The 27,154-nt window shown below is 40.7% G+C and overlaps 2 protein-coding genes across 2 annotated transcripts; both read right to left on the bottom strand.

Moving 5' to 3' along the window:
* Positions 1–468: 468 nt before the first annotated feature.
* On the bottom strand, positions 469–25,434 carry LOC148027450 (leukocyte immunoglobulin-like receptor family A protein). Its single transcript, XM_087689143.1, has 4 exons — positions 25,302–25,434; positions 2,384–2,473; positions 1,980–2,247; positions 469–1,422 (listed from the first exon to the last, which is right to left on the bottom strand). Exons 1-4 carry the CDS (start codon positions 25,342–25,344, stop codon positions 1,089–1,091), a joined length of 735 nt encoding a protein of 244 aa, XP_087545269.1. The 5' UTR covers positions 25,345–25,434; the 3' UTR covers positions 469–1,088.
* LOC148027451 (uncharacterized) lies at positions 16,026–18,321 on the bottom strand. The gene has a single exon (XM_087688896.1). It carries the CDS (start codon positions 17,938–17,940, stop codon positions 17,266–17,268), a length of 675 nt encoding a protein of 224 aa, XP_087545022.1. The 5' UTR covers positions 17,941–18,321; the 3' UTR covers positions 16,026–17,265.
* Positions 25,435–27,154: the final 1,720 nt, after the last annotated feature.

Raw genomic sequence — 27,154 nt, 5'->3', positions numbered from 1 at the left:
TTTTTGACACTATGGATATCAATCACTCGTATCAAATCTGTAAATCTAATACATTTAACTTCTAAGGTAAGGTCTCCTTGATACAGTTTTGTCAATGCTTTGCAAACGAGGTGCTTATGGCAACATCCCAATGCATACTCTTTTCCTTTGACTACTTGTTTATTGTGGGACTCATCATAATATGAGCATGCTATTAGCTCTTCAATCTGTATCAATCTGAACCATATGAACATCCAAGTGCCATTAATTAAATTATTCCATTTTGTTTGAATCCAATGTCTAAGAAATTCCATTGCATGCTATTGAGCATGCAAGCCATGTGAAGTTGCATTTAATCCATTAAATTTGGTTATCATGCCATCCTAGATAAACTCCATCCAAAAGAACAGTCTAGATGCTTAGCAATCTTTATGCAACCTGTCTTTATCAAGTTCCTTACAAACCAACATAGACTCAGCACAGGAATCATTGAACTTAAGAATCACCCCTTGCATTTTGCATTTAAAAAATAGGAACCATCACTACACACTTCCACAGTCAAATTTTTTGCCATTGACTAGCTCAGCACAACCAGATTTCTACCTTAGTAGAAGGATCTGGTACAATCTACAATTCTAATCCTTGAAGAAGCCAAATTTGCCAAAAATGGCAGCTACACATCTTAAAAACACTCCTTTGCATAATCTTTGTCAATTATTCTGTTGTATAGGTTCTCCTCATCCATTGTGACCACCGCAAGTTCCACCAGGATTGTTCCGATTACCTCCTACATCTATTCAACAGCACTCCTTAGCACGGGGCAACCTCTGGCCTCATCCCCTGTTTCTTACAGATTGTGAATAATGTGATAAGGCCGTACCTTCTGAACAACATGTGTAATAAGATAATGTGTCAGCACATACATGCATCCACACCAAGATTACATAGGAGTTGCAAAGTGATCAGAGCCCATTCATGCTAGTATAGACTGTTGAAGACTTTTCCTTTACAGAAGGAAAAGATACCGGAATCCTTATTGCATCTGTTTGTTAGGATGGCATGAGGACTTAATGAGCCATAAATCCTTCAGTAGTACACTGTAGTGATATCTACCCATCATCACTATCACTACTGTCATGTCGTTTCCTTGCCCTCTTCCTGTCAATGCTCCTGTCAGAGGCAGAATCATCTGACTTGTATTTCCTCTTTTCCTTCTTTGCTGCTTTCTTTGCTGCTCTTTTTTCCTCTTTTCTCCTCTCCTTAGCTTCCCTTTTTTCCAATTTTCGTTTCTGTTTTGCATCAATTTCATCACTCAAGTGACTAGAGTCTCTGTTAGAAATATTGATGTTGCTATCAGCAGTTCGTTCTGTTAGACGCTCCTGAACTGTTCCAGAAATTCCTGGAAACAAAGGATTACTTTTGCTTGTGCTATGTCTGGGTGCCCTGGAAAAAATGCAGAGTTAGCGCAATATTTAAAGCACAAGTTGGATGTACCGCATCATCTTCTTACTTACATGAATAATTCATTTTCTAAAGTACGCAGTTAATCATATCTGGTACCACAGTCATGGGACCTCAACACAGCTACAGTGTATGGATTTAACTATTAAAATTGGGACCAACTTTTCAGCACCAATTTTCAAAGCTGGTACATTCAAACACAGAAGACCTATACTAAAATCAGCCCCATTTGCACTAACAATCTGAACAATGGCAATCCACATCTTCTAGAATAAATGCCACAGTACAAGGACTGCATTAGGTTAGTCCCCAAAAACCTAGCTTATCAGCATAACAGGGGCAATTCTAGAAACTGGAAATTGAGGATTTTAAAGCACTACAGTAACGTTTGCAAGACATACATTATAAATCCAATAGAACAGTGTCAGCTAAAGGAGGTTTAAGTTCCTTGTGTGTGTAAATTTACAGTTGCAACAAAACAAACATGGAAACTTTCTAGTCATCTACAAAGAAAGTAACAAAGAGTTTGTCAGACTTACGGAGCAAATCCCAAGCCTTGAATGCGCTCTCCTTCCATATAACCAGGTGCCAAGTCTTCTTCAGTTTTCCCCCTTTTAAGTAGCTCAGCCGTCTCTCTCTTATCCAGTCGGTTCCCCTGCGAACGTCTCTCCCTCACAGGAGCCAAACCCAAAACCTCGCGCATGGCCTGTTCCTCATCCTCTTTGATCCTTTGAATTTCAGATTTGGCTGCTTCTGCAGCAAGGCTTTCAGCTTTTTTGTCTCTTGCATACCATGTAAGATCCTTCCCTGTTGATTACAGCAAGTTACGTAACATTATGAATTTGGCATTGTGGTTGTAATAGGTTGTAATATCAAGGAATTTTGAGATACGTGTGTCCATTGAAAACTGAACCAAAAATGACGAGAGTATTCAAAGTCCCACCTTTTTGCCACCTCCCAACTGGAGCCTTCACACTATGTCCAAGATAATTTTCTCTATGCTTGTCACTTTTAACATCGTCCCAATTGAACTCTGCAATGCAAATCAGCACTTAGCCTTGTGTTGTGTTATTCATATATCTCTGTGGTCAACTTAAGGACCAGTAAACAGTCAAGAAAATGTTACACACATAGATAGTAACAGACCAACTACCATCCTAAAGCTCAGTCTACATTAACCTTCCTTTTTTTTTGGTTTTGATGGTTGGAGGGGGGTGTGCATAGGAGCATAGGAGCAAGCACATGAGGGGGGAACAGGTGGTTCCTCTCAGAAAAAATTGCACTTCAAATTTTACTGTTTCTCCTTTGTCTAAAACTTGGGAATCAGCACCTGAAGAGTCATTTTCAAGGTGTTTAGGTCTTCTAGAGCTGTTGGTAATGTCAGGTTGCTTGAATTAGGACACATGAGTTCATTTGTACTACATCACCACATGTTAGATTACGGGAACAGATTTCTTGAGACTGATGGAAGCACGAGTGTTCTTCACCTCCCAGCCACGCCTAGATAAGTGCTGGCCTTCAAGCTTATCTCTTTGCCAGCCGTCAACTTGCTGGAGTCCTACTATTTCTGGACTCCCTTACTCTCTAGGCTCCCCTTGACCCCGTTCGGGCGCCCAAGAGCCCGGACGGTCATTCTCGTGCATGTTCCCCTAAATTTACCTTAATGTAACATTAAATATCCCTTTTAATGTCACATTCCACACTTATGACCTTAATGTGACATTAAATATCCTTTTTAATGTCACATTAATGTCACATTTCCTTCCCCTTAAGAATCGGTTTCGTCCTCGAAAACGATATTTGGAAGGTCTAACTGTAAATCGGGAAACCTTTTCTTTAAAGTACTTACTCGCTCCCATGTTGAGCTTTCTTCTGAACAATCTTTCCACTTAACCAAACATTCTTGATAAATAGTATTCCTCGTTCGTCTATTACGAACATTTAATATTTTTTCTGGTTCATGTGGATTAGATTGGTCATAGAATAACTCCTCAATATCATCATTTAAGATTAGATTATCCAAATCACCCAACTTCTTCCTTAATTTGCTTACATGAAAAACTGGATGTATTTTACTACCAATAGGTAGTTGGAGCTTGTAAGCCAATTCTCCCACCCTTTTAAGTATTATGAAAGGACCACAATACCTTGGTGAAAGCTTTGGACAATGTCCCTTTTTCATAGTTTTAGTTTGTTCAGGCACCTTAAGATAGACCAATTCTCCTTCTTCAAAGGAGATGTCTCTTCGGTGAGGATCGGCATATGCTCTAGCTCGACTTTGAGCCTTTTTAATATTTTCTTGAGCAAATTTTAACATACTATTCAAATCCTCCAAAAAGTCTTTAGCTGCCTAAACCTTTTCCTTATGCAGTCCTACTGCAAAAGGAGCTCTGGGCTGAAACCCATACATCAACATAAATGGACTATATCCAGTGGAAGAGTGTTTGGCACTGTTATATGCAAACTCTGCTATTGGTAAATACTCTTTCCAATTAGTTTGCCTTTTACTTACATATGCCCTAAGCATATCTTCAAGAATTTGGTTAACCCTTTCAGTTTGCCCATCTGTTTGCGGATGATCCGCCGTACTCATGCTAAGTTTAGTATCCAATTTCCTAAATACCGCACGCCAAAAATGGCTATCAAATTTTCTATCCCAATCAGAAACTATATTTGCCGGAAGGCCATACAATCGGTATATGTTCTCTACGAACAATCTAGCCAATTCTGGTGTTTTAACATCAGTTGAAGTTGGAATAAACCTAGCCATTTTGGTCAACCTATCCACAATTACCCACACAGAGTCGTGCCCCCTCTGTGTTCTAGGTAAAGCAACAATAAAATCCATGGAGATACTCTCCCATTTTCCCGAAGGAATTTCTAATGGATGGAGAAGTCCTCCCATTTTTAATTTTTCAGCTTTATTAACCTGGCATTTATTACATTTGACCACATAGTCAAGGACGTCCTTATTCATTCCAGGCCAATAGAACTGCCTTTTAATAAGACTATAAGTCTTATTAACTCCTGGATGTCCCGCACTAGGGGTATCGTGACACTCAAAGAGTATCTGGCGCCTTATTTCTATATCTTTCGGGACACATACCCTACCCTTGTAGAGTAAATAACCATTATCAATGGTAAAATTCTTCCACTTGAATCCAGTTTGAGCAACCCCTGATGCTCCATTTCCTAGTTGAACATCCTCAGATATTCCTTCCTCAGTAGAAGCACTTTCATTTGGATCCCCATTTTTTATTGCTTCCCATATGTTGGAATATGCCGGATCAACCTGACATTTCCCTTTTAAAGATTCAAGCAAATTGGAAGTGAACTGAGTAAAACTCAATTCATTAATGATGGGCATTCTGCTGAGTGCATCAGCTACTATATTATACTTTCCTTTCCTATATCTTATTTCATAGTCGAACTCTTGGAGGAGTTCGGCCCATCTGGCTTTACGCCCATGTAAATCTGATTGATCATTAAGCCACTTAATGCTTTCATGATCCGATAAAATCAAAAGTTTGGCACCATACAAATAGTGCCTCCATTTCTTCATTGCATGTACTATTGCATACAGCTCCCTCTCATAAACAGAATAATTCTGTTTTGCACGATCTAATTTCTTGCTTTCAAAAGCAACTGGTCGACCTTCTTGTAATAAGACCGCGCCTATTGCCTTGTTACTGGCATCAGCTTCAACCACAAATGGTTTATTGGGATCCACTATTAATAATACTGGAGCTGTAGCAATAGCTACCTTAAGTTTTTGAAAACTTTCATTTTGGTCTGTTCCCCAATTAAAACTTTTCCCTTTCCCTTTAAGTTGGTCTGTCATTGGAACAACTATTTTGGCATAATCTCGAATGAATCTACGATAAAATCCAGATAAACCTAGGAAGATCTGCAGCTCTTCCAAGTTCCGTGGAGGTGGCCATTCTATAATTGCCCTTACTTTTTCTGGATCCATGTTGATTCCCTCTTTCGAGATTATATGCCCTAAATATTTGACCTCTTGTGCAAAGAATTCACATTTAGTTTTCTTCGCATAAAGGGAATGTGTTCTTAACAGTTGGAATACTAATAATAAGTGTTCCAAATGTTCTTCTCTTGATTTACTAAAGATCAAGATATCATCCAAAAAGACTACTACAAAATGTCCTAGATAGGGCCGTAAAACACTATTCATCAGCTTCATAAAGGTAGCTGGTGCATTAGTGAGACCAAAAGGCATCACCAAAAAATTATAATGCCCGTATCTAGTACGAAATGCCGTTTTGGAAATATCTTGTGCCTTAATTCTTATTTGGTGATAACCTGATCTTAAGTCTATCTTTGTGAAGAATTTTGCCCCTTGCAATTGATCAAAAAGATCTTCCATTCTGGGCATAGGAAATTTATTCTTCACCGTTATTTTATTAATTGCTCTATAGTCAACACAAGTCGCATAGAACCATCTTTTTTCTTTACCAATAAAATTGGTGAAGCCCAAGGTGAATTACTAGGTTGAATAAATCCTTTATCCAGGTAATCCTTAATTTGTCTCTCAACTTCTTGATGCTGTGTTTCACTTAACCTGTATGGTGGTTTTGAAATTGGGTGTGTATCCTTATTTATATCAATTGGGTGATTTATTTCACCCCTATCTGGTGGAAGGCCACTAGGTAAATCAGAAGGAAACACATCTTTGAAATCATCTAACAAACTGTTCAATTCATTATTTACATTCAATTCGCAAACATAAGAAAATTGTTGCTTTATATTACAGAAAGTAAAAGTATTCTGTACAGGAAGAGACCATAACATATATACCTCACAAACTTCCTTCTTTATCAGCTTCTGAACTTCAGTAGAACACAGCAAAGGATTATCAGATACTTCATGTTCACCTTGAATGACAAAAGTCTTACCATCCCTTTCAAATTCCAGTGTATTATGGTGATAGCTACGTTTTAAGGATGGTTCCAATCCCCATAGCCACTCCCTCCCTAGAGCAATGTCAGCTCTTTCCATGTTCATTATTTGGAAATCAAGCTTATCTTTATATCCTTGAATCTCGATTTCCAAATTGGATACCATTGTATCCCATATTTTATTGTCTTGGCCTTGCATCATACGCACAACGTATTGATGCTCACTGTTTTGTTGGGGAAGTTTCAATTTTTTGACAAGTGCATAATTTATAAAATTATGTGTGGCAGAGTCATCAATCATGACTCTAACCCGTTTTCCAGCTATCAATCCATGTACTCTAAGTAAATCATGTGGCCCAAAAGTAGGCTGCCACAAAGAAGTTGACATACAACACTTATGTTGTACATCCATGTGCAAGACCTTTAAAGATTTATACTTTTCATGACCCTTTAATTCTAAGGTCTGCACTACATGGATTTGTTTTTCTTTTCCCTTGCCCTTGTCCTTTTCTTTGTCTTCCCCCTTTTTCTTTTGAGGGCAATTCCAAGCAGCATGGTTAGGGAATAGACAATTAAAACACAATTTTTGTTTTTTGGCCTTATCAAAGTCATCAGGACTTAGCTTTGGCCTCACATATGGTTTCTTTTCAAAAGGTTGTTTTTTACCTTTAAAAAATGGCATTTTTCTTTTAAATTTGCCCACAAATTTTGAGGTTTCTAACTCCTTAGACTTGGGCTCCATATCAATGAGACTGGTGAGTGTACCTGGACGCGTATTATCTTCATAAATTAATGCAAATTTAATTGCCTCTTCAAGCGTCTTAGGTAAACTCCGTTTTACTTCCTTTTTACAGGCTTTATCCAATCCCCTAATGAATCCTCTTGTTTTTTGGAATTCATCAATTCCTTCTAGTTTGAGGATTATCTCATGATATTCCTCCAGATATGCCAGTAGGGGCCGTCCCTTTTGTCTGACATAATCCCAATCTTCCCAATTTCTTTCCATTTCATTTTCAGGAAGAAATTCTTTTAAAAATACGGATTCAAATTGAGCCCAAGTTTCAGGTATTTTATTCGCCTCCTTTAAGGTTCGCCACCACTTATATGCTTTGGGCCCCAAAGTTAAATTGGCCTCCAGTGCTTGGAGATGTGGTGGTGTATTTTTTAATTTATGTAAATCTTCCCATTTTTGGAGGAAATTAAAGATTGTATCTTTATTCCTATCTTTTTCCTCCCCGTAAAATTGAGGTGGTTTCATATCTTTTAAAACCAGATTATCCCTCAATTTATGATAGGTTTGGGGTTCTTTAGAATCCCGAATGGTCGCATCTAAATCTTTCGATGAAGATGGGACATCTGAGATTTCTATCTTATTTTTGTCTTTTTCCAACAATAAAGTTAACTGAGATTTTATTTCAGTAAGTGTTTGAGTTAAAAACTCCATTTGAACCCCCTGAGTTTGCACACGAGCAGAAAGATCATCAAATTGTTCTCTCGTGGCAAAAAATTCTTCCCATTGTTCTTCTTGTATGTCTGGTTCATGGGGATCTACCATAGGTTGATCCCCGGAACTAGAACTTTCCATTACCCTTTCTTTCCCTTTTTCTGCCATTAATACACTGGAATTGGAAAGCAAAAATAAGAAATTTGCATACAAGATAAAATACTTCCCTGATTTTTAATGGCAGGCTGTGGCTTCAGTTATGTATGAAATTTTTCTGCCTGTCTCACAGCAGTCGCAGTCCTATCCGTCTCAGGAGCAGTCCTATTCGTAAACAGCAATCTGATACTGACGGCTCCACTTCTGATCTAGTTCTCGCGGCTGCTGGCAGCTTCACATCTGAGCTGGTTGGTCCTCGCGAATGCTGGCGACTCCACTCCTGGTCCTCGCGAATGCTGGCGGCTGCACGCCTGGTCCTCGCGACCCACGTTTTTATTTCTTTTCTTTTCCTTGCCCGTCACGAAACGGGTCACCCTTAATGTGACGTATCCTTCTCTGCTCGCAACGAAATGGTCACATTAATGTGACGTGACGTGGCTTCTCCTTTTTATTTTTTTCTTCACGGCCCGTTTTCTCACGCGACGGACCGGACAGAAGTGACGGCCCGTTTTCTTATGTGACGGGGCAGGGCGGAAGTACTACGTCAGATCGCGTGACCATCTGGAACTAAGTGCCGTGAAGACGCGACAGGACGGGACGCTTCTGGCTTCCGTTTTTCTTCACGACTGACTTCCATTCTTCTTCACATTCGTCACTGCTCTTCTGTTGAGACCTTCAGGAATCCTTACGGCTACCGGCTCTGATACCAATGTTAGATTACGGGAACAGATTTCTTGAGACTGATGGAAGCACGAGTGTTCTTCACCTCCCAGCCACGCCTAGATAAGTGCTGGCCTTCAAGCTTATCTCTTTGCCAGCCGTCAACTTGCTGGAGTCCTACTATTTCTGGACTCCCTTACTCTCTAGGCTCCCCTTGACCCCGTTCGGGCGCCCAAGAGCCCGGACGGTCATTCTCGTGCATGTTCCCCTAAATTTACCTTAATGTAACATTAAATATCCCTTTTAATGTCACATTCCACACTTATGACCTTAATGTGACATTAAATATCCTTTTTAATGTCACATTAATGTCACACCACACTTGGACTGTAGGCCAACAGACGTCTCATCTGCACACCGGGATGCTATGGGTTGGCAGTTTGGAAGACCAACCCTTGTGGCATGACAATGGCCCATAATGTAGCTGGTCACCACACTTGGACTCGAGGCCAACAGGCCATCGTGGACTCTAGACCAACAGGCCATCTCAGACCAGGAAGTCGTGGGCTAGCAATTTGGAACACCAACCCTTGTGACATGACAATGGCCCATTATGTAGCTGGTCCTAGGCTCAGGGGTGAGCCTATTTGGCTCCATGGATGACAGTTGAGTCTGACAAGCATTCCCTTACATTTCATTCTCTGTACCTATGGCTCAAGTTGTATCTTGTGTGCAAGTTGGATCATTCAAAAATGTTTCATTAGTATCAAAGCAACAACCTGTTCTTTACATGTGGACTCTAGGCCAACAGGTTGTCTCATCCACAAACCGGGATGTTGGGGGCTGGCAATTTGAACACCCACCCTTGTGACATGGCAATGGCCCATAATGTAGTTGGTCGCCAACCTGGACTCTAGACCAACAAGCCGTCTCATCCACAGACCGAGAAGATATGGACTGACAATTTGGAATTTGGAACACTCCATGCTTGAGGGGTGAGGATGATGTGCATTCCCTTATGTGTCATTCTCTGTACAAATGGCTCATGCTGTAGCTTGGGTGCAAATTGGATCCAAGGAGAATGTTTCATTGGTATCAAGACATGTTCTTTTACACGTGGACTCTAGGGTAACATGCCTACTCATCCCATACCAAGATGTTGTGGAGCTGGCAATTTGGAACGCAGAAGAAAGGCTGGTTTCATCATTCCCTTACTGAGACACCATCAATTCCCTTGACTTGGTGCACCCGAGGCACCTAATCAAAGGTCAAAAGCTTTACTCTAATGCTGAAATTATATTCAACTGAGCATTTACAACAAGAATGTCTTCCTAAAGTGAGATGGGATCAACTAGTGATGATGTATTGCATGCTATAAATGCACATAATGAAGGAAACAATGTAATACCTAATCTTGGAACAGATTTACAGCATGGACAGCAAGGAGAAAATGTGGTTAGTTGACCAAGAAGTGGGTCCTTCTAGGTCATAAGATGCTAATGACCAACAAGAAGGTGAAGAATATGAAGACCAATTCAAGGCTCGGTTGATGGTAGCAGCTAACATCTTCGTTTAATTGGCCAAAGATCCATAATTTGAGAGATTTTTAAATTCCCCATTGTCAAATTTTGGCCTAGACCTATTTAGAAGGCTGCCAGTTGGCAAAACTTGCCCATGCAAGTTGGAAAAACTTTTTTAGGGGCTGGTGGAAATCTATTCCAACCATTGTGAGAGAGAAGGAGATTGTTAGAGAGCAAGGAGATACTGTTGATGTGATTTCAACCACCATGGACCAAGCCTACAGCAAGTGATATCAATTTAGAGCCCTCCAAGAGCAAGTGACAGCAACCCAAGGTCCTTCTGGTACAAGTGACAACATACAAGAGGGGGCAGCAGTCTTTCTAGAAGTCCTAAGCTGAAACTGATAGCTTCCATGGCTGTTTGGGCAGGGCAGTAACACTTTTTAATGTTCTCATGATGAATCTCTGAAATTTCCCCCTCTACAGCATTCTCTCTCATCCCCCAACCATCACTCAAGTTATCTCAATATTTTTCAGCAGTTTGAGCCATTAGAGAAAGAGATTTCAATCAATCTTTGATGTAAATGCTAATTACCGTAAAAATTAAGGTTTTGACAACCACCTCAAGATGTATGCTCAGAATTTATATAAAGAAAATTACTCATTTCCTTCTATAACAAAACCTTCGGGTTGTTTTATGTACAGCTCTTCTTCCAGATCACCATGCAGAAATGCAGTTCTAACATCCATCTGATCAAGTTCAAGATCCATAGATGCTACAATGGCAAATAATGCCCGAAGAGCGGTCATTTTGACAACGGAAGAAAAGACTTCTTGAGAATCAATGCCCTCTTTTTGTGTATAGCTCTTAGCCACAAGTTTGGCTTTGTATTTGGGTTTGTCATCCACACATTTGATTTTATAGGCCCATTCGTTAGGAATGGCTTTCCTATCCTTGGGTAATGAAACCAAATCCCAAGTATCATTCTAATACAATGACTTCCTTTCTTCCTGCATTGCTAGTGCCCACTTTTTCTATAATTCACATGATGAGGCTTCTTTATACATAAGAGGCTCACCTTCGTCTATGAGCAAAATGCAATTCAAAGAGGGATTAAACCTTTGTATAGGTCTTCTAACACGTGTAGACCTTCTTACCCAATGATCTGTGTTATCAAATAATGGATCCATATCCAAAGGAATGTCAATGACCTCATTATTTGACTGCTGAACTGCATGTTCAAGTTCCTAAAATACAATCCATGAGAGTATGGACTCTTTACATGTTTACCCAGTACATAATCATCACAAAAGTCAAGCTTCGAGTTTTTCACATCAACTCTTCCAAGTGAAGAAAGTGTCTACAAACCCTTTTGGCTTATGTGTCCAAGACGCTTGTGCCATAACTCCATGTGTGACTGCACTTAAGCAACTGCAACAAACTTTCCAAGAAATGCCTTGCAATAGAGATAATATAGAGTCCCCTTTTTACCACCTCTAGTGACTAGCATAGACCCTTTCTATATCTTCCACATTCCACCACCAAAAGTAGTGAAGTAACCTTTGCTCTCTAGCTGCTCTCTTCTTGATATCAAGTACATACCTAACATCACGAAGGATCAATTCCTGACCATTTTCTAGAGCCAGGTGTATGGTGCCCATTCCTTCAATATCACATACATGATTGTTGCCTAGGTAGACTTTTCCGAGATTACCTTCTACATAAGAAGAAAAACACTCCAAAGATGGAGTTACATGAAATGAAGCACCGTTGTCAATAATCCACGATTGTGACAAACCATCATGAGTTGATAGCAAAGCATCTATCACATCTGTTTTAGTGATATACATGTCCTCCACTGTCATAGCATGTGGATCTGAAAATGCAACAAGAAAATCGGTATCTTTATCCTCTTCTATCTCCTCAATAACAACACTAGATACCACATTTGCTTTTTCTGTCTCATTAGGGGTAGAGCTGCCATCCTTTTCACTCTTTTTGCCTTTTGCATTAGCTTGCTTTTTGCGTTCTTGTTCCCTTTTAAAATACCTGCAATTGGGCTATTTATGTCCTTTGTGACCACATTGATAACAAGTTACATCTTGCTGTTTTTTCTTGATTTTGCTCCTATTTTTGTTCTTATTTGCATTTTCCACTTGCCTTGCGTCTAATCTCTTCATTTAGAATAGAACCATGCACACCATTAAATGTCAAGTTGGGGTTATTGCTCAATGACACAACCAATGCTTCCCATGAATCGAGCAAAGTCATAAGCAAGAAGATAGCCCTCAATTTAGGATCAAAAGCTAGCAAGCTTGCATCCTGTAACTGACTCAAAATACCAGTAAAAGCATTCAAATGCTCTAAGGCAGTCTTAGACTCATCAAGCTTCAAGTTAACCAACTTTCGCATGAAATATGCCTGATTGACAGGAGTCGTATTCTCATAAGTAGCCTTGAGTTTCTCCCAAACTGTATAGGCAATATCAAACCCCTTTATATCAACCAAGATATCATCTATGACTACCATTTTAATGTAAGTAATGGCCTTTTTATTCATTTTAGCCTACTCCTCATCTGGCAAAGCAACAAGCTTATGTTCTACCAAAGCATCATCACAATCCTTCAGTAAGAGTATACCCTACATACAATCTTTCCAAAGATCAAAGCCATTGCCATCAAATTTACGAATCCCTAAAGATTCTTTGTGTCAGATGTAGATGCACTACCAACCATCTTCAACAATAGAAATCTAAAATAAAGTGTTGAATGCTTTCAGCCAATAGCAAGGTTGCTGAATGTAACAACAAGTACACACACTTGTACTTCCAAGGTGTCCAAGAAGCAGATGTTTTGCTGCAGTTTCAGTCTCAAGTACTGATTACAGCATATATACGAATCAAATCCGATACAATTGAATTAATGACAGCTCCCACTTCAATAATACATCACCATGATGCCCAAATGCAATAACCATAATGCTATATATAGCATTGTTTCACTACATAATGGGCATTCAGCAATACATATACCAAGAGAAGCTGCCCTTTTACAACATTTGAAACATCCAAAGTTCAAACTTCTCCCACCCAGCAGTGAATCTGCTGCAAATTTCATTGTCAAGCCTCAATTCAACTCAAAATGCATCACCAATGTGGAAAGCAGCAAAAGTTTTACATATAATCTGCCCCAATTGCATCAATACATCTTTCCAAGTATCAAGTGCGAGCAAATGTTGCAGAAATTTTACTAATTCTGCAAAAGCCCCAAATTTCGGGATCCAAGAGTGCACAAATTTCAAAGAAAAGGGCTCAACTGAGCAAAATTTCACTTACACGTGCAAAGCCCTAAAATTTTCGAGGCCTGTGCACCCAATATTTGCAATTTATGGGTCAAGGGTCACTGAAATATATATTCAGCACCAAATTTGGGAAAAGCCCCAAATTTTAAGAGCAAATTTATGCAGATTTGTGTTTTGTGCTTGCACGTGCGAACGCCAAGTAGAGAAAGGAGAGAAACAAAAAATTCCTGATTTAAAAAAGTCGTTGACATGCCCGTCTACCGCCTAGCCCCGTTAGCCCGTCACGCACTGCCCGTCTGTCGCTGCTGGCCTTATCGACCTGTCGTGCTAATCCGCTGGTCGTGTGCTAGTCAGCACCATTGGCCATCTAACGCCTGTCATTGGCCTCGTCTGATGCCTATTGCTGCCCCATCGACTTGGATCCTGTGGTTGTCGCCTACAACTAGCACCTATGGCTGTTGCCTACAATTAGCGACTGTGTGGTTGTAGCTTGCAACTGGCAACTACTGCTTGTGGCTGTCGCCTGCAACTCGCGATTGTGGCTATCGCTTGCAACTGGCAACTACTACATGTGGCAGACATTGCAAATGCTTGTTTGCTACTTGCTTGGACCCTCATGCTCTGATACCAGTTTGATGAGTACAAGCGAAAGCAAAGAGAACACACTTGTCGATCTAGGTACAGCACGAGTTTAGTGAATAGTGAGTGAGTGTGAGAGTGAGAGTCGACAGATAGGTGTGTACCAGTGTGATATACACAAAGAATAAAAGAATGTATTTATACTTAGGGTACGGTACACTTACAACCGCAAGGGTGAGTTCACATGTGTAAAATAATATACATACGAGAGAGCGTAAGGGGCCTTTACACCCAACACAAATCAAATTGAAGACTTACTCGTTATTTTGGACGGCAAGGGGATTTGAAATACCGAAAGGGATTGGGAAAATCCCATTGTACATCAACTTCTTCTTCAATTAAGTTAAAGAAATACCGAAAAGGGCACCAATTTTAGGGCCAACAAGGTGTCCATTGTCCAAGATTGTAACTTAATTTGCATTTCTCAGTTTTATAATAAATGTTGCTGCTGTAACTAGGTTGTAATCAGGGTATTGCCACCTATCCTCGGAAGGAAGGCTGGTTTCAATCCTAGTATAGTTGGTAGCATGTATAACTCCATGTATGGCAATGTTGGCATGATGCTAGGGCACAAAGTGGCAAGTTTGGCAATGCATATATGCAGCCCACTATGTTTAAGACTCATGATATTAATGCTAGTCATGCAAACGCTCCATAAAGTGCTGGTCATGAGGAAAAATGCAGCTAGTAATGCATGCGATGTATGGAAAAATGTATCTTGTTGCAATGGTCCAAAGTATACAAACAAGAGTATTTTCTAATGCATCTAGTGCTCCTAGTGTGTAAGGTACACACAAGGGGCATGTCAACCAAATGCAATGTTGCATATTAGTTAAATTGAAATTGCAAGAATGTGAAAGTATAAAGCATTGCAATGGTCAAGCAAGAAAAAGGCCTAGAATCTAGTGGAGGATTCGAGGCTAGTAAAGTTAGAGGTAAAGTTTCCATGTGCATTTTAAGAGCATTCAAAGTACTCTTATGCTGTCCTTCAATCAGCATGTCATCCACATATAAAACCAGCACAATAAGGCTGCCATCATCAACCTTTTTAGTGTATAAGCAGTGATCTGCATGCTTGCGTTTAAATCCATGGCTGAGCATAAAGGTATCAAATTTTTTGTACCATTGTCTAGGGGCTTGTTTCAGCCCATATAAGTTGCGTTTCAACTTACAAACCAAATGCTCTTTTCTTGGAATAGCAAATCCTTCTGGCTGTTTCATGTACAGCTCTTCATCCAAGTCACCATGAAGAAAAGCAATCTTCACATCCAGCTGATCCAACTCTAAATCCAAGGATGCAGTGAGAGCAAACAAAACACTGAGCGTAGTCATCTTCACCACTGGTGAAAAGACCTCTTGGAAGTCTATGCCTTCAGCCGTGCCTTATACTTGGGCTTCCCATCAATACATTTCACTTTGTAAACCCATTTATTAGGAATAGCTTTCCTATCCTTGGGTAAAGGTACAAGCTCCCATGTGTTATTTGAATATAAAGACTTCATCCCTTCTTGAATAGCAAGCTCCCACTTTCTCTTGTTTTCACATGACTGTACCTCTTTAAATGTCAAAGGCTCACCCTCATCAGTCAACAAAATGCAATCCAAAGATGGCTGAAACCTCTGTGGCTACCTTCTGACACGTGTAGACCGTCTTACCCAATGATCTGTATTATCAGGCAATGGGCCTACATCCTGAGGAATGTGCACACTGCACACCATCACCAGGTGGCTAATTTTCTGAATCTTCTTGCTGCTGTAATCTGTTTTCAGCATGTTTTTCTTGTTGTCCTATTTCATCCAGTGCATCTATTTGTTGTCCATGATCTTCTGGCTATAGCACAATAGGTTGCTGCTCATTTTCAGCATCAAAAGGGACATAATTTTCAGCTAATGGCTGCTGGGTGGCTGTTCATGCTGAAATTTGACCTTCCTTTTGTCAAGATCACCATGTGTAGTATTTTTCAGCAATTTGCCTCATTAAATACATCTCGGCTGCCAACTATCTTCCTGCCCTGAGGAAGCCAAACTCTATAACCCATCTCTCCCTTATCTCCATATCCCATGAAGATGCCCTTGATGGATTTCATGTCTAGTTTGGTCCTCTGTTCTACAGGTACATGCACAAAGGCTTCACAACCAAATACATGCAAATGGTCATATGAAGCAGGTTTGCCAAACCAAACCTCTTCAGGAATGCCATTTTCCAATGCACGATTGGGAGAGTGATTGCATACATGAACTGCAGTTTTAAGAGCCTCTCCCCAAAACTGCTGCGGGAGATTAGCTGTGGACAGCATGCATCTGACTCTCTCACAAAGTGTGCGGTTAAATCTTTCAACCACGCCATTTGATGCAGGATTATAAGGGGCTGTCAACTCCCTCTTAATACCATGCATCTCACAAAACTTGTTACATTCTTTTGAGACATACTCACCCCCATTATCTGTTCTTATGGCTTTCAACTTAAACCCTTTTTGTGTGGTAACAAAGGCATGAAACTTTTTAAAAGAATCCAACACATCCTTTTTGCTCTTAAGTGCATACACCCATGACTTTCTACTGAAATCATCAATGAAAGTAACAAAGTACCATGCACTCCCATACGAATTAGCAGGCATAGTGCACACATCAGAGTGAACTAGGTCAAGAGCGTTAGACTTCTTAACGACACCAAAGTAATAAAGAGACTTTACTTGTTTTCCATATAAGCAATCATTACAAAATTCAAGACCAAAGCCTTTTACATCAAATCTCCCTAAAGAGGAGAGAACCTGAAGGCCTTTCTGGCTCATATGACCAAGTCTTTTGTGCCAAAGCTCCATCTGTGAATGGACTTCAGCCACAACCAAGAACTTGCCAGGTAATGCTTTACAATGCAAGTAATATAAAGTCCCCCTTTTGCTGCCTTTAACAATCAGCACAGAGCCCTTATGGACCTTCCAAGATCCACCACCAAATGTAGTAAAGTACCAACTGATAGTAGACTCTTCTTTATGCCAGGTACAAATCTGACATCCTGCAAAATCAGCTCTTGGCCATTTTCAAGAGCCAAGTGAATGGTGCCAACACCCTCTATCTCACATGCATATTTATTACCCAAGAAAACCTTGCCTAGGCAACCTGCAGTGTATTCAGAAAATGACTCCAAAGAGGGGGTAACATGAAAAGAAGCACCATTGTCCACTATCCATCATTGTGACAGCCCATCATGAGCTGAAAGTAAGGCATCAATTACCTCCTTTTTGGTGATGTGCATATCACCTGTTGCTGCCATAATATCTACATTATTAGATGAGGCTACAATAAGTATATCTTCGGTGTCAGGAAGCTCTTCAATGACCACACTGGATGCAACATTTGCCTTTGCAACTTCTTTTGAGGAAGAGCTGTCATCATCTTTCTTTTTCTTACCCTGTTGTTTCTTTCTTTCTTGCTCTTTCTTGAAGTACCGGCAATCGGGCTTTTTATGAACTTTACGCCCACACTGATAGCATGTGACATCCTGTTGTTTGCCCTTGCTTTTGCTTCTGCTTTTACCTTTACTGATTACATTACCTCTCTTTTCAGACTTGCCCCTTACATGGTAAGCTGAGCCACTACTTTCACCACTAGACTTTCTTCTGATTTCTTCATTGAGGATTGAACCTCTAACACCATCAAAAGTCGAAGCGGGGTTGTTGCTAAGTGACACAACCAAAAATTCCCAACTGTCAGGCAAAGTCATGAATAAGAAAATAGCTTTCAATTTATCATCAAAAGCTGTCAAACCAGAGTCCTGCAACTGACTCAAAACCCCTATGAAAGTACTCAAATGCCCAAATGTTGGCTTAGACTCATCCAACTCCATGTTCACAAGTTTATGCATAAGATGCACTTGATTCACAGGAGTTGTATTTTCATAAGTGTGCTTAAGCTTTTTTCATATAGCATATAACCTGTATCAAGACGCTTGATGTCTATAAGTATATCATCAAACACTGCCATCTTAATGTATGCAATGGCCTTCTAATTAGACATCATTAGACACTGCCATCTTAATGTATGCAATGGTCTTCTTATTAAGTCTAGCCCAATCCACATCTGTCATAGCTGCAGGCTTAGTCTCCAAGAGAGCATCTTCACAGTCCTTGAGAAACAAAATGCCTTGCATCCTATCCTTCCACAAGTCAAAGCCAGTGCCATCAAACCTCTTGATTTCAAAGAGGGATTTTGTGTCACTGCTGCTAGAAGCATTTGCAGCCATTTTTCAGCAATACACCAGAAATTCAATGCTGCAATTTATGACAGCAAAAATGAGTTGAATATTCAGCTAATGTCAGCCCAATTTTTCAGTAAATAATAGCAAGATTCAATCCAAGTACATATATAGCAGTAGAATGAATGACTTTTAGCAGTATGACTGCAATTTCAGCATACAATAAATGCATACATCACTGCCAGATAACTCCCACTTCAGCAATAACACCAAAAATACATCTGCACCAATCCCAAATCTGCAAATGATCACTAAGACTGCTGCAACATGAATAATCAGCAATACATCAACTCAATGGGAGCTGCCCAACATGTGTACTTCAAACATATGTGCTCATATCAACTTGTGATACCCCAAAACACCAAGAATTCTCTACAATTTCTCCAAAATCGCACAAGCAAGAGATAAAAATGCTCAAATCAATCTACTTATGGCAATAAGATTGCTTCAGAAATATTCCCAAAGTGCATTTCACGCATTAACTTTGCCAAAATCCACAAATTTCAGTAAAAAACCGCAAATTTCACTTACCAATCTGCCTCGATTGCATTAATACATGTTCCCGAAAGCATAAAACGGGCAAATTTAGCAAAATTTCACAAAATTTTATAAAAGCCCCAAATTTCTCGGGTCCAATTGTGCACCAATGTCAACCAATCTGACTCAGCTCACCAAAATTTCTCCAATACAGCAAAAGCCCCAAATTTTATGAATCCAACATTGAGAAATTTCACTCGGATGAGCAAGTTTCAGTAAATTTGGTGAAATACCCAATTCAAACGCGCACAATGTCTGCGATTCCTGACACAGATGCCTCGATCTTGCATGAGCAACACTCAATCTAGAAAAGCCCCAAATTTCTAGGCCTAAATCTACACAAATCTGCACATTGTGCGTGCGCATGGGAACACCCGGAAGAGAGGAGGTAAAAATAATCTCAAATATTTCTGAAAAAAAAACGGAATATGGGTCTGTTGACCCGACATTCAGGTCCGTGACCTGTCAGGCGACGTGACACCTACCAAACTGCCGCCCGTGCTAGTCACACTGCGCCTGGTGTCGTTGGCGTATCGCTACTGGACGAGAAGTCGACTGCCTTTCTGCCGTCACGCTGGTCGTGCTGCGCCTGGTCGCTGGCATGTCGCGACTGGACGCGACGTCCACTGCCTTTCAGCCGTTACACTAGTCGTCACACCCGCTACTGCTGCCTCCGACTGTCGCTGGTCCACACTAGACCTGCCGTGGTCCTCCTCGAATGTTGATGTCGCCTGCGACTTTCCCCTTGCCTGTGACTGCTTCCTCTCTCCTGTAGTTGTAGCTATCGCTTGCACCTGTCTCGTCTGCGAGCTTGGACCGTCACGCTCTGATACCAGTTTGAAGGGGTGAGAGTGCACAATGGCGTGCAAGGTCAAAGCATTAGCTGAAGAGCAAAGATGAGCTGAGAGTTAAAGGAAGAGTGAACGCAAAGATAGGTGTACCGATGTGATGGTACACAGAAAAAAAAAAGAATGTATTTATATGTTAGGGTACATTAAGGGTGTGTTTACACCCGTAAGTCTATTTACACGGAGACGAAGGGACTTTACATCCAACAATGCAATGTACATTTGCAAGTGATGCAAAAGAAGTACCATTGAATAAGTTACATGTGGTTTGCGGCCGATATATGCTTTACATGGCTATCACATGGTACATCATAAGGTGTTGCTTATGCTTAGTTTATGCATTACAATGCCTTAGTGGTTAGAACAGTATTGGGATTTGGCATGTGGATGATGTTAGCAATCATGTTTATCATGCACTATCATCTCCTACTTGAGAGCCTCAATCTAAGTTAGACAAGGACATTAGGAGCTTTGACATGTCTAGCACTTTTGACAGAGGAAACAGCTCATTCTAGAGTATGCAATTCTTCTTTCAATCAATTTCAAAGTGTTCGTCGGTTAATTTCCAGCATGTGCTGCCCTATCAAACAATATCCAGCCTTCCTAGGTGTTTGCGCATGCAACAACTACCACATCAACATTTTTTCCCACTTTTTATGTGCTACCGAATAGGGATTCTATCCTGACACTTACTAAGGGTCGGTCGTCGATAAAATCTTGTGAGAAGCCTCCCAGTTCTCTGGGACCACCCTACCATAGGACAGACCCGTCGGGGGTTCCACCTACCCACTTTCCTCAATAGGCATTCTTTAGTTATTTAATTAAGTCCTATCACATTTATGTATAACATTTAGAATCAGCTTCCTTAATTAAGCCTTTTAGGGAACAAGATTCGTTTGCGTAACTTATAGCACTGACACGAAAACAAAGCAAATTTCCTTTTTGACAAACAAGTTCAAACAAGCTCCTTAACTTATCTTCAAGTTAATCTTTGTCTCCCGCCCATACAAGAGAAATTATATATCCCTTCTGCCCCGCAGAAGTAACTGGTCCAAATCACATAGCACCACAAATTTCATCCTTTATCTAGAATAGGATCTCCAATGCCACCAATGTTGGGGCCACGAAAGTCTTCAACTCTGTTCCGGACTTAGCAAGAGGTGTCCAAAGCTCCACCTGACCCGCAAGCTCTCTAGGAGTGAAACATCATTCCCGTGGTTTGGCCTTTTCACCACTCGAACTTCGGCCCATGAATCGAGCAATGCTCTTTTCGGGTTTATCCGCGGTGTGATCATGGAGGTGATCCACCCGTGCAAACTATCCTTCCTCAATTAATATAGTTAAGAATCAAGCACAATCAAGGCAATCAGCTCTAATATCATCTTCCAAGAAGCATTCCTTTATTCCCCATGGCAATTTGTCATCACAGATCTCCGCCATGAATTTACCATCAATCACAAGCACTAGGAGTAATCATCCAAACCACAATCCAACAAGCAGTTGAATGTACAAGCATTTAGGAAGTTGTTCGATCAACCAACAAAAAACAATTGTATTTTTCCCAAACAATACAAGAATAGACGCGATAACAATTCCATCGCATATTTGCTCTCCCCCTTGGGATCTAAGAGCAATACCATGCAAAAATTTCACTTAACGCTTCAGCTAAGACATATATTAAGGTCTCATACAACTATATAAGATGTATATTCTATTGATCACTTACATTGATCGATAATTCAACCTTCTTCCAACAAGTATAAATATATTTTACTTTGACTTTGTTTGTATCTAGTCCATCCCCGAATTGGATTGATAAACATAGTGGTTATCAGACAGATCTCAAGGCATCCTAGTTTTAATCCTTATGACCATTGTGTACTAACTATGCACATCGTCAAGATCCAATCTATTAAATATGAGCTATCAATTCATGCTATTAACAAGAGCTAGGGCAAAGACGTAAAGTTTCAAAGATGAATTTCCTTTAAGCTAGATTACTTTCATGCAATCCATCAAGCGTGCCAACTACAACATATCTTTAGTGTAGCGAAAAACCTATCTATTTTTAAAAGAAGAGGGAGTTGACAAAACATTGAAATTCTATATGCTATTTATGCTACGTAAAAATTTATTGCATGGCATCTAGATGCAATTTACTTCTCTTGATACCTGCACTTTGTAAACTCTATCTTTCGAATATGTGAGATGAAACCTACCCTTTTTGATGTCCTATTCTCGTACGGCATAGTACGGGGCCTAATGTGTGTCAAGTAGAAATCAAAGCAAGAAACTAACTTAGAAATGTATTATTTACATCCGGTACCGTAGTTGTATCAGCGGTGATACCCTCGCCCGAAGCTTTGTTGCTCGTTGTGAGATTGCTATCCGCACGCGACATTCTTCACTTGTGAGGCATCATCCGCAAGTAGATTCGAGAAATAAAGAAGGCCGAATAGATTCCAGATAGGAGAGCGTAAGAGAATATGGCTTAGTCAAAGACAGAGATAGGGGAAAATTGAGCTAACTCTCTCTTTCACAGCCTCTCGGAATAACTCCTCTCTCTCTCTCTCTCTCTCTCTCTCTCTCTCTCTCTCTCTCTCTCTCTCTCTCTCCTTGCAATCTCTTGGAGGGGTATCCCTCTACCTCTCTCTCTCTCGCAACCTCTCGAGGTCTCCTTGTGCCTCCCATGCCTCATATTTATAGCTAACCAAGAGAAGAAGGATTGTGGCTAAGAGGAAGAGCTCTTTGTGAAGGGGATCTTCGAAAAATCAATGATCTGATACTAAAATCATAAAGCTGATGGTTTCATTTACTCCGAAAGAGGGATAAAACCCCAAGACACTTACTTAGAAATCTTTCAATTCACTCCTTTTTTCTCTCCTTGTTCGAAGTGCTGTCTATTGCCTGCAAACTGCGATCGCGGAGTACGCGATTTTGCCAATCTCTCTTTTTTTTTTCTTTTTATAAAATCTCCAAAACTAACTAAAACATCACTTGCTTTTTTTTTAATATGACATCCAGTTCTAGAAATCTCCATATCTTTTTAGGATAATATCTAAAATATGCTAGTTTTGCCCAAAATCTAATATTTTTGGACCATCCATACTATACACATTAACACTAGTGATTAATATGGCTCATAACTCTCGTTCACGTTGCAACTTCCATAAAGTAAATAAAAAGTATTAGCTATTAATGTTAGTTAGTTTTTACTTTAGCTAGTCTTTAGTTAGTAACCTTACTAACTTATTAATTGACTAACTAACTTTTGAACTAACCAACTAGCTTTTAATTGCGTGGAAATATTACACAACACGTCACATAGATTAGAGCAATCATCTCCTCTCCCCTCTCTCCATGTCTCCCACAGAGCCCATCCTTCTGGCCCTAGGATGCCTATGATGATACCATCAATGCAAGTGTCTGTTCTTTCTTCTCTTCCCAAAAAAGACTATTTGGATGGATCAAATTATTTGCTTTGGTCCTATAAGGTGGAATGCATTCTTGACACCTTTGATCTTTGGCAGCTTGTTACCCACCCTATTCCCCATCCCATAGAGAATCCTTGAGTGTGTTCAACAATGGATCGTACAGCCCTAAGGAATTGGATCAATTCTCAATCTCGATCTTTCCTTTTTATGAACTTACAGGATTCTATCCTGGCACATGTAGGCAAGTTGCGGTAGGCAACAGAAGTGTGGACGAAGCTTGCTTCTTTGTACCATCAAAACACATTTTTCCACTAGATTACTCTTAAGAAGAAAATACAAATACTCGCTATTGATGAATCTCCTTCCATGAAGAATCACATCAACAAATCGGAGGATATGAGGGATGAGCTTTCTTTCCTTGGCAAAATCATATGGCCATGATTTTTTTGACTCAGTGGCCCTCTCCAAAAATACAATGTTTTCTACACCAACCTTCTTACATCGAGGACCTGCAAGACACTTCTATGGGAGGAGCTTGCCCCACTTGTCTTGGAGTATGACAAGCATTTGAAAGACATAGGTAATGGATCCAACTCCACAAAAGCTTTTACTACAGATACACAAGGGGGAAAAAAGGAGAAAAAAACAAAGGCCAAGCCCAAGAAGGAGACACAAGAGCATTCTTCAATGCTTTGACGCAGATTCAAAGAAGCCTTGATGCCCACAATGTGGGAAAGGGACACATCTTGAGAAGAAGTGTTGGCAAAATTACCCTCATCTTCATCAATGATTGACTCATTTTCAAAGAGCTCTTGGCTCATTGACAAAGGTGCTTCAAGTCATATGGCTCACCAAGTCACAATGAAGAAAAAAGTTGTAAAAAATAACCAAACCTACATTGAAAACCATGAGCAAGCATTCCTCATATGCTCTGATGCATGCAAACTTCAAAGAATCCTATAGGTGTTGACAATGCACTATTAAATGCTCAGACACAAAGCTCACAAATCAAATGCAAAACTGAAAACATTCAAAATCAAAGATGGACAACATTACCATAAACTTGCAATAGAAGGCCAAACATTGGGACTGCTACAAGACAAGTCACCTATGCTGAAGAGGGGTAAACAGGCCAAGAGATCAATACCACTACTAACACCTAGCGTCCAATGTTGACTATACAACACCCTTGTAAGGATTACTCCATACATTGGCTTGCACTTTGTTGTTACATGTCTCTCGTAATGAGCAGGTCACATTTCTGAGTGCAGCAAATGACCATTCTGTCATGATCAGCATGTACATTATCAATCATGATTCATACAGGCTGCCATACTCCAACTGAGGCGGAACTTGGAAAATGTGAAGCAAGGGTCCTTGAACAGTTATGGCTTCTAGCTTGGAAAGTGAGAAAGGCATTGAATGTACAGCCATGACTCCAATACAAAGCGTGTGCAGCTTCATGGAAAACCATGTGGCATGACAAGCTAATGTCTGGGCATCATTTCATGTTAGTGGGCAGACTGGAGTTGGCAGAGGAGTCGCAGAATCCTGATGCAGATGAAAGGTTGGTATTATTTGGTTTTCCACCGCCTCAAAAGTCATGAGAAGTTTTAGACAAATTCCCACTTTAATTCCCACACTATCAATTAGGACAAAATCATGAGCTTTTGCAAGGGAGGCACCACATACCTAGCTAGGTGGCATCGTGAGCTTCTGCAAGGAAGGCACTACATACCTAGCAAGGTGCCGCTGGGGGGTGGGGGCCGCACCACAAACCTAGCTACATGGCGTGGTGAGCTTCTGTGGTGCCTAACAAGGCACCGCTTGGGGCCGTATGCGGTGCCTCCCTCGCAGAAGCTCACCATGTTGAACACTGTAGGGAAAAACATGCAAAAAGAGCCCACCCCCATGCCCCAAACCGCACCTCGCAGCGAGGTATGTGGTCCCTCCCCAATGGAAGCACATCATGTTGAACGTTATAGGGAATAACAAGGGACAACATCTTCTTGTGATTGGAACTCTGACAAATTTCGACCTGTCCAAACTAAGTTTCTATACATTAGCCTAGCTGTTCAAGTTTCTTCACACTTAGGATTATGACACAATGGAAGCCGAATACACAGAAGAGAAGGGGTGACAGAGCACTTACGATCACGACCCCCTCTCACGCCACCGCGCGAAGGATGATACATCCTGAGATGTGGACTCTCTCGTCGGGCTCTTCTTCTTCGTCGCCTGTGCGCCTGTGCTCTCTCTCCCTGATAATGAATTCGTCTTTCTGTGCAAACGCTTTAATCCTACTTTTGATAATGTGTCATTATATAATATGTCATGATATGATATGATATTTTAATGAATTCGTCTTTCTGTGCAAACGCGTTAATCCCAGCTTTGATAATGTGTTATGATGAATGAATGATGATGATGATGATATGATACGTATATCATCTTCAATCTTCTATCTTCTTTCTTCTATTCTTCTATACTTATTAACACGAGGTTTTGGTGGGCGGGTTCCCCATGCGCCGCATGGCCCCCTAGCAAAACCTCCCCCATCGCCACATGGTGTAAATATGCATGTCTGCCTGCAAATGCACTCACCCATACATGCACCTAATTGCCCGTGTGACCCTACTTGCCCAATCCTGGCAGCGCAAGACACAAAACACCTCGTATTATACCATATAATAAGTCAAAACCTAACAATGCCTCAAAGGGGTTTCACATTGTGAGTTTGAAACTACATCTCTAACTAGAGCGCATTTTCTAGATGATTTGATGAACATTCACACAGTCAATAATATTAGATGTTAAAGGTCAACTATAAGGTAAAGATAAGTTTGAAGAAGAGAATCTCTCACAAAAGGTCACAAATATCGAAAGTGATCGCCCTCATGGGGAAACCACCAAGACCCATGGACTGCTTATTGCTTCAAGCGTTTTAAGCCGAGAGTTATGGCTACCTCTCACATAGCTGTGCGCACTCTTCCACATGCCAATGTAGTGAGCTTACCTTCGAATCCAATCAAGTACCTCCTCCCACGAATTTGTCAATGGCTCCACGATTCAAGATGTGCTCTCAAGCAAGCTCCATCTCCAAGCTTCGAGCTCCAACCTCCATAGCGCCACGCGCAAGAAAGGGGAAGAGAAGAAGATGACGATGTGAAGAGAGGAGAAGAAGGGTTTCTCCACGGTCCCTCACTCTCCCACATACACTCTCTCCCTTTCTCACACTCTCTCTTTCCCTCTCATGCACTAGAAGGAAGCAAGAGTAAGAAGAGAGCAAGTTTGGCCACACACAAGAATGAGCTTCTTTTTTCATATCTTGACTTTTATACATGCCCTTATCCCCTCCTTGGGAGGCCATCCCCTTTTTGTTTCGGCCTTTCTTCATTCATCTACTCATTTTGCTCCTTCTTATTGGTGTAGGCCTCAATCCACGCCTCTCATTCTTTACAATTTGCACAAGAGAGAGCTCAACACTCTTTTACAAAATGAATTGCAATGCACCCGATACCTCTCTTGCTAGCATATCACAGTGCACTTATTATTGTGTGCTTCCTTTTACATCTAAACTTTTCCTTCACTTCATGTCTTTAGATTTTTTTTTATAGTGTGCCTTTCTCCTCCATTTTCCTTCGCCTTGGGACTGTCTTCCATTTCCAATTTTTCAACTTTTCGGTCTTGGTCTTTCGAGGGTGTAACATTACCCCCCTCAAAGCTGGGTGCCAATCCCATGGCACCTAATGGTAGAGGCTGTGCTTGTAGAGGGTTGATGAGGCATGGTTCTTGGGTAGTTGGGGAGGTGAGTCACGTTGGGCATGCTCTAGGAAGTGAGTCTGGGAGGTTGTCAATGGTGAAGATAGATGATTGGTCAAAGAAGGCCTCCATAGGTGTTGGTTTGCCACAGCGGCGTACAATGTTTCTAAAAAGAAAAAGAGTGCACTTCCTAGGGCTTCATGTCTACCTTACCATGCAGTGTGATATACAAGTGATGGTGGA

This window comes from Lygodium microphyllum, chromosome 12 (assembly GCF_053477565.2).
Source record: "Lygodium microphyllum isolate KBCC chromosome 12, Lygodium_microphyllum_v1.1.10, whole genome shotgun sequence".
Classification (NCBI taxonomy): Eukaryota; Viridiplantae; Streptophyta; class Polypodiopsida; order Schizaeales; family Lygodiaceae; genus Lygodium; species Lygodium microphyllum.
The sequence above is the reverse complement of the archived record's forward strand: the minus strand, read 5'-3'. Positions and strand labels throughout refer to the sequence as shown.

What these genes read in the sequence shown, in the direction of transcription:
- LOC148027450 (XM_087689143.1), bottom strand. Translation starts at nt 25,344, where the DNA reads ATGTATCATCCTTCGCGCGGTGGCGTGAGAGGGGGTCGTGATC. An exon ending in CGTGAGAGGGGGTCGTGATC is followed by an intron (nt 2,474 to 25,301) that starts GTAAGTGCTCTG and finishes TTTGCATTGCAG; the next exon opens with AGTTCAATTGGGACGATGTT. An exon ending in CAAGGCTTGGGATTTGCTCC is followed by an intron (nt 1,423 to 1,979) that starts GTAAGTCTGACA and finishes CATTTTTTCCAG; the next exon opens with GGCACCCAGACATAGCACAA.
- LOC148027451 (XM_087688896.1), bottom strand. Translation starts at nt 17,940, where the DNA reads ATGCATAAACTTGTGAACATGGAGTTGGATGAGTCTAAGCCAACATTT.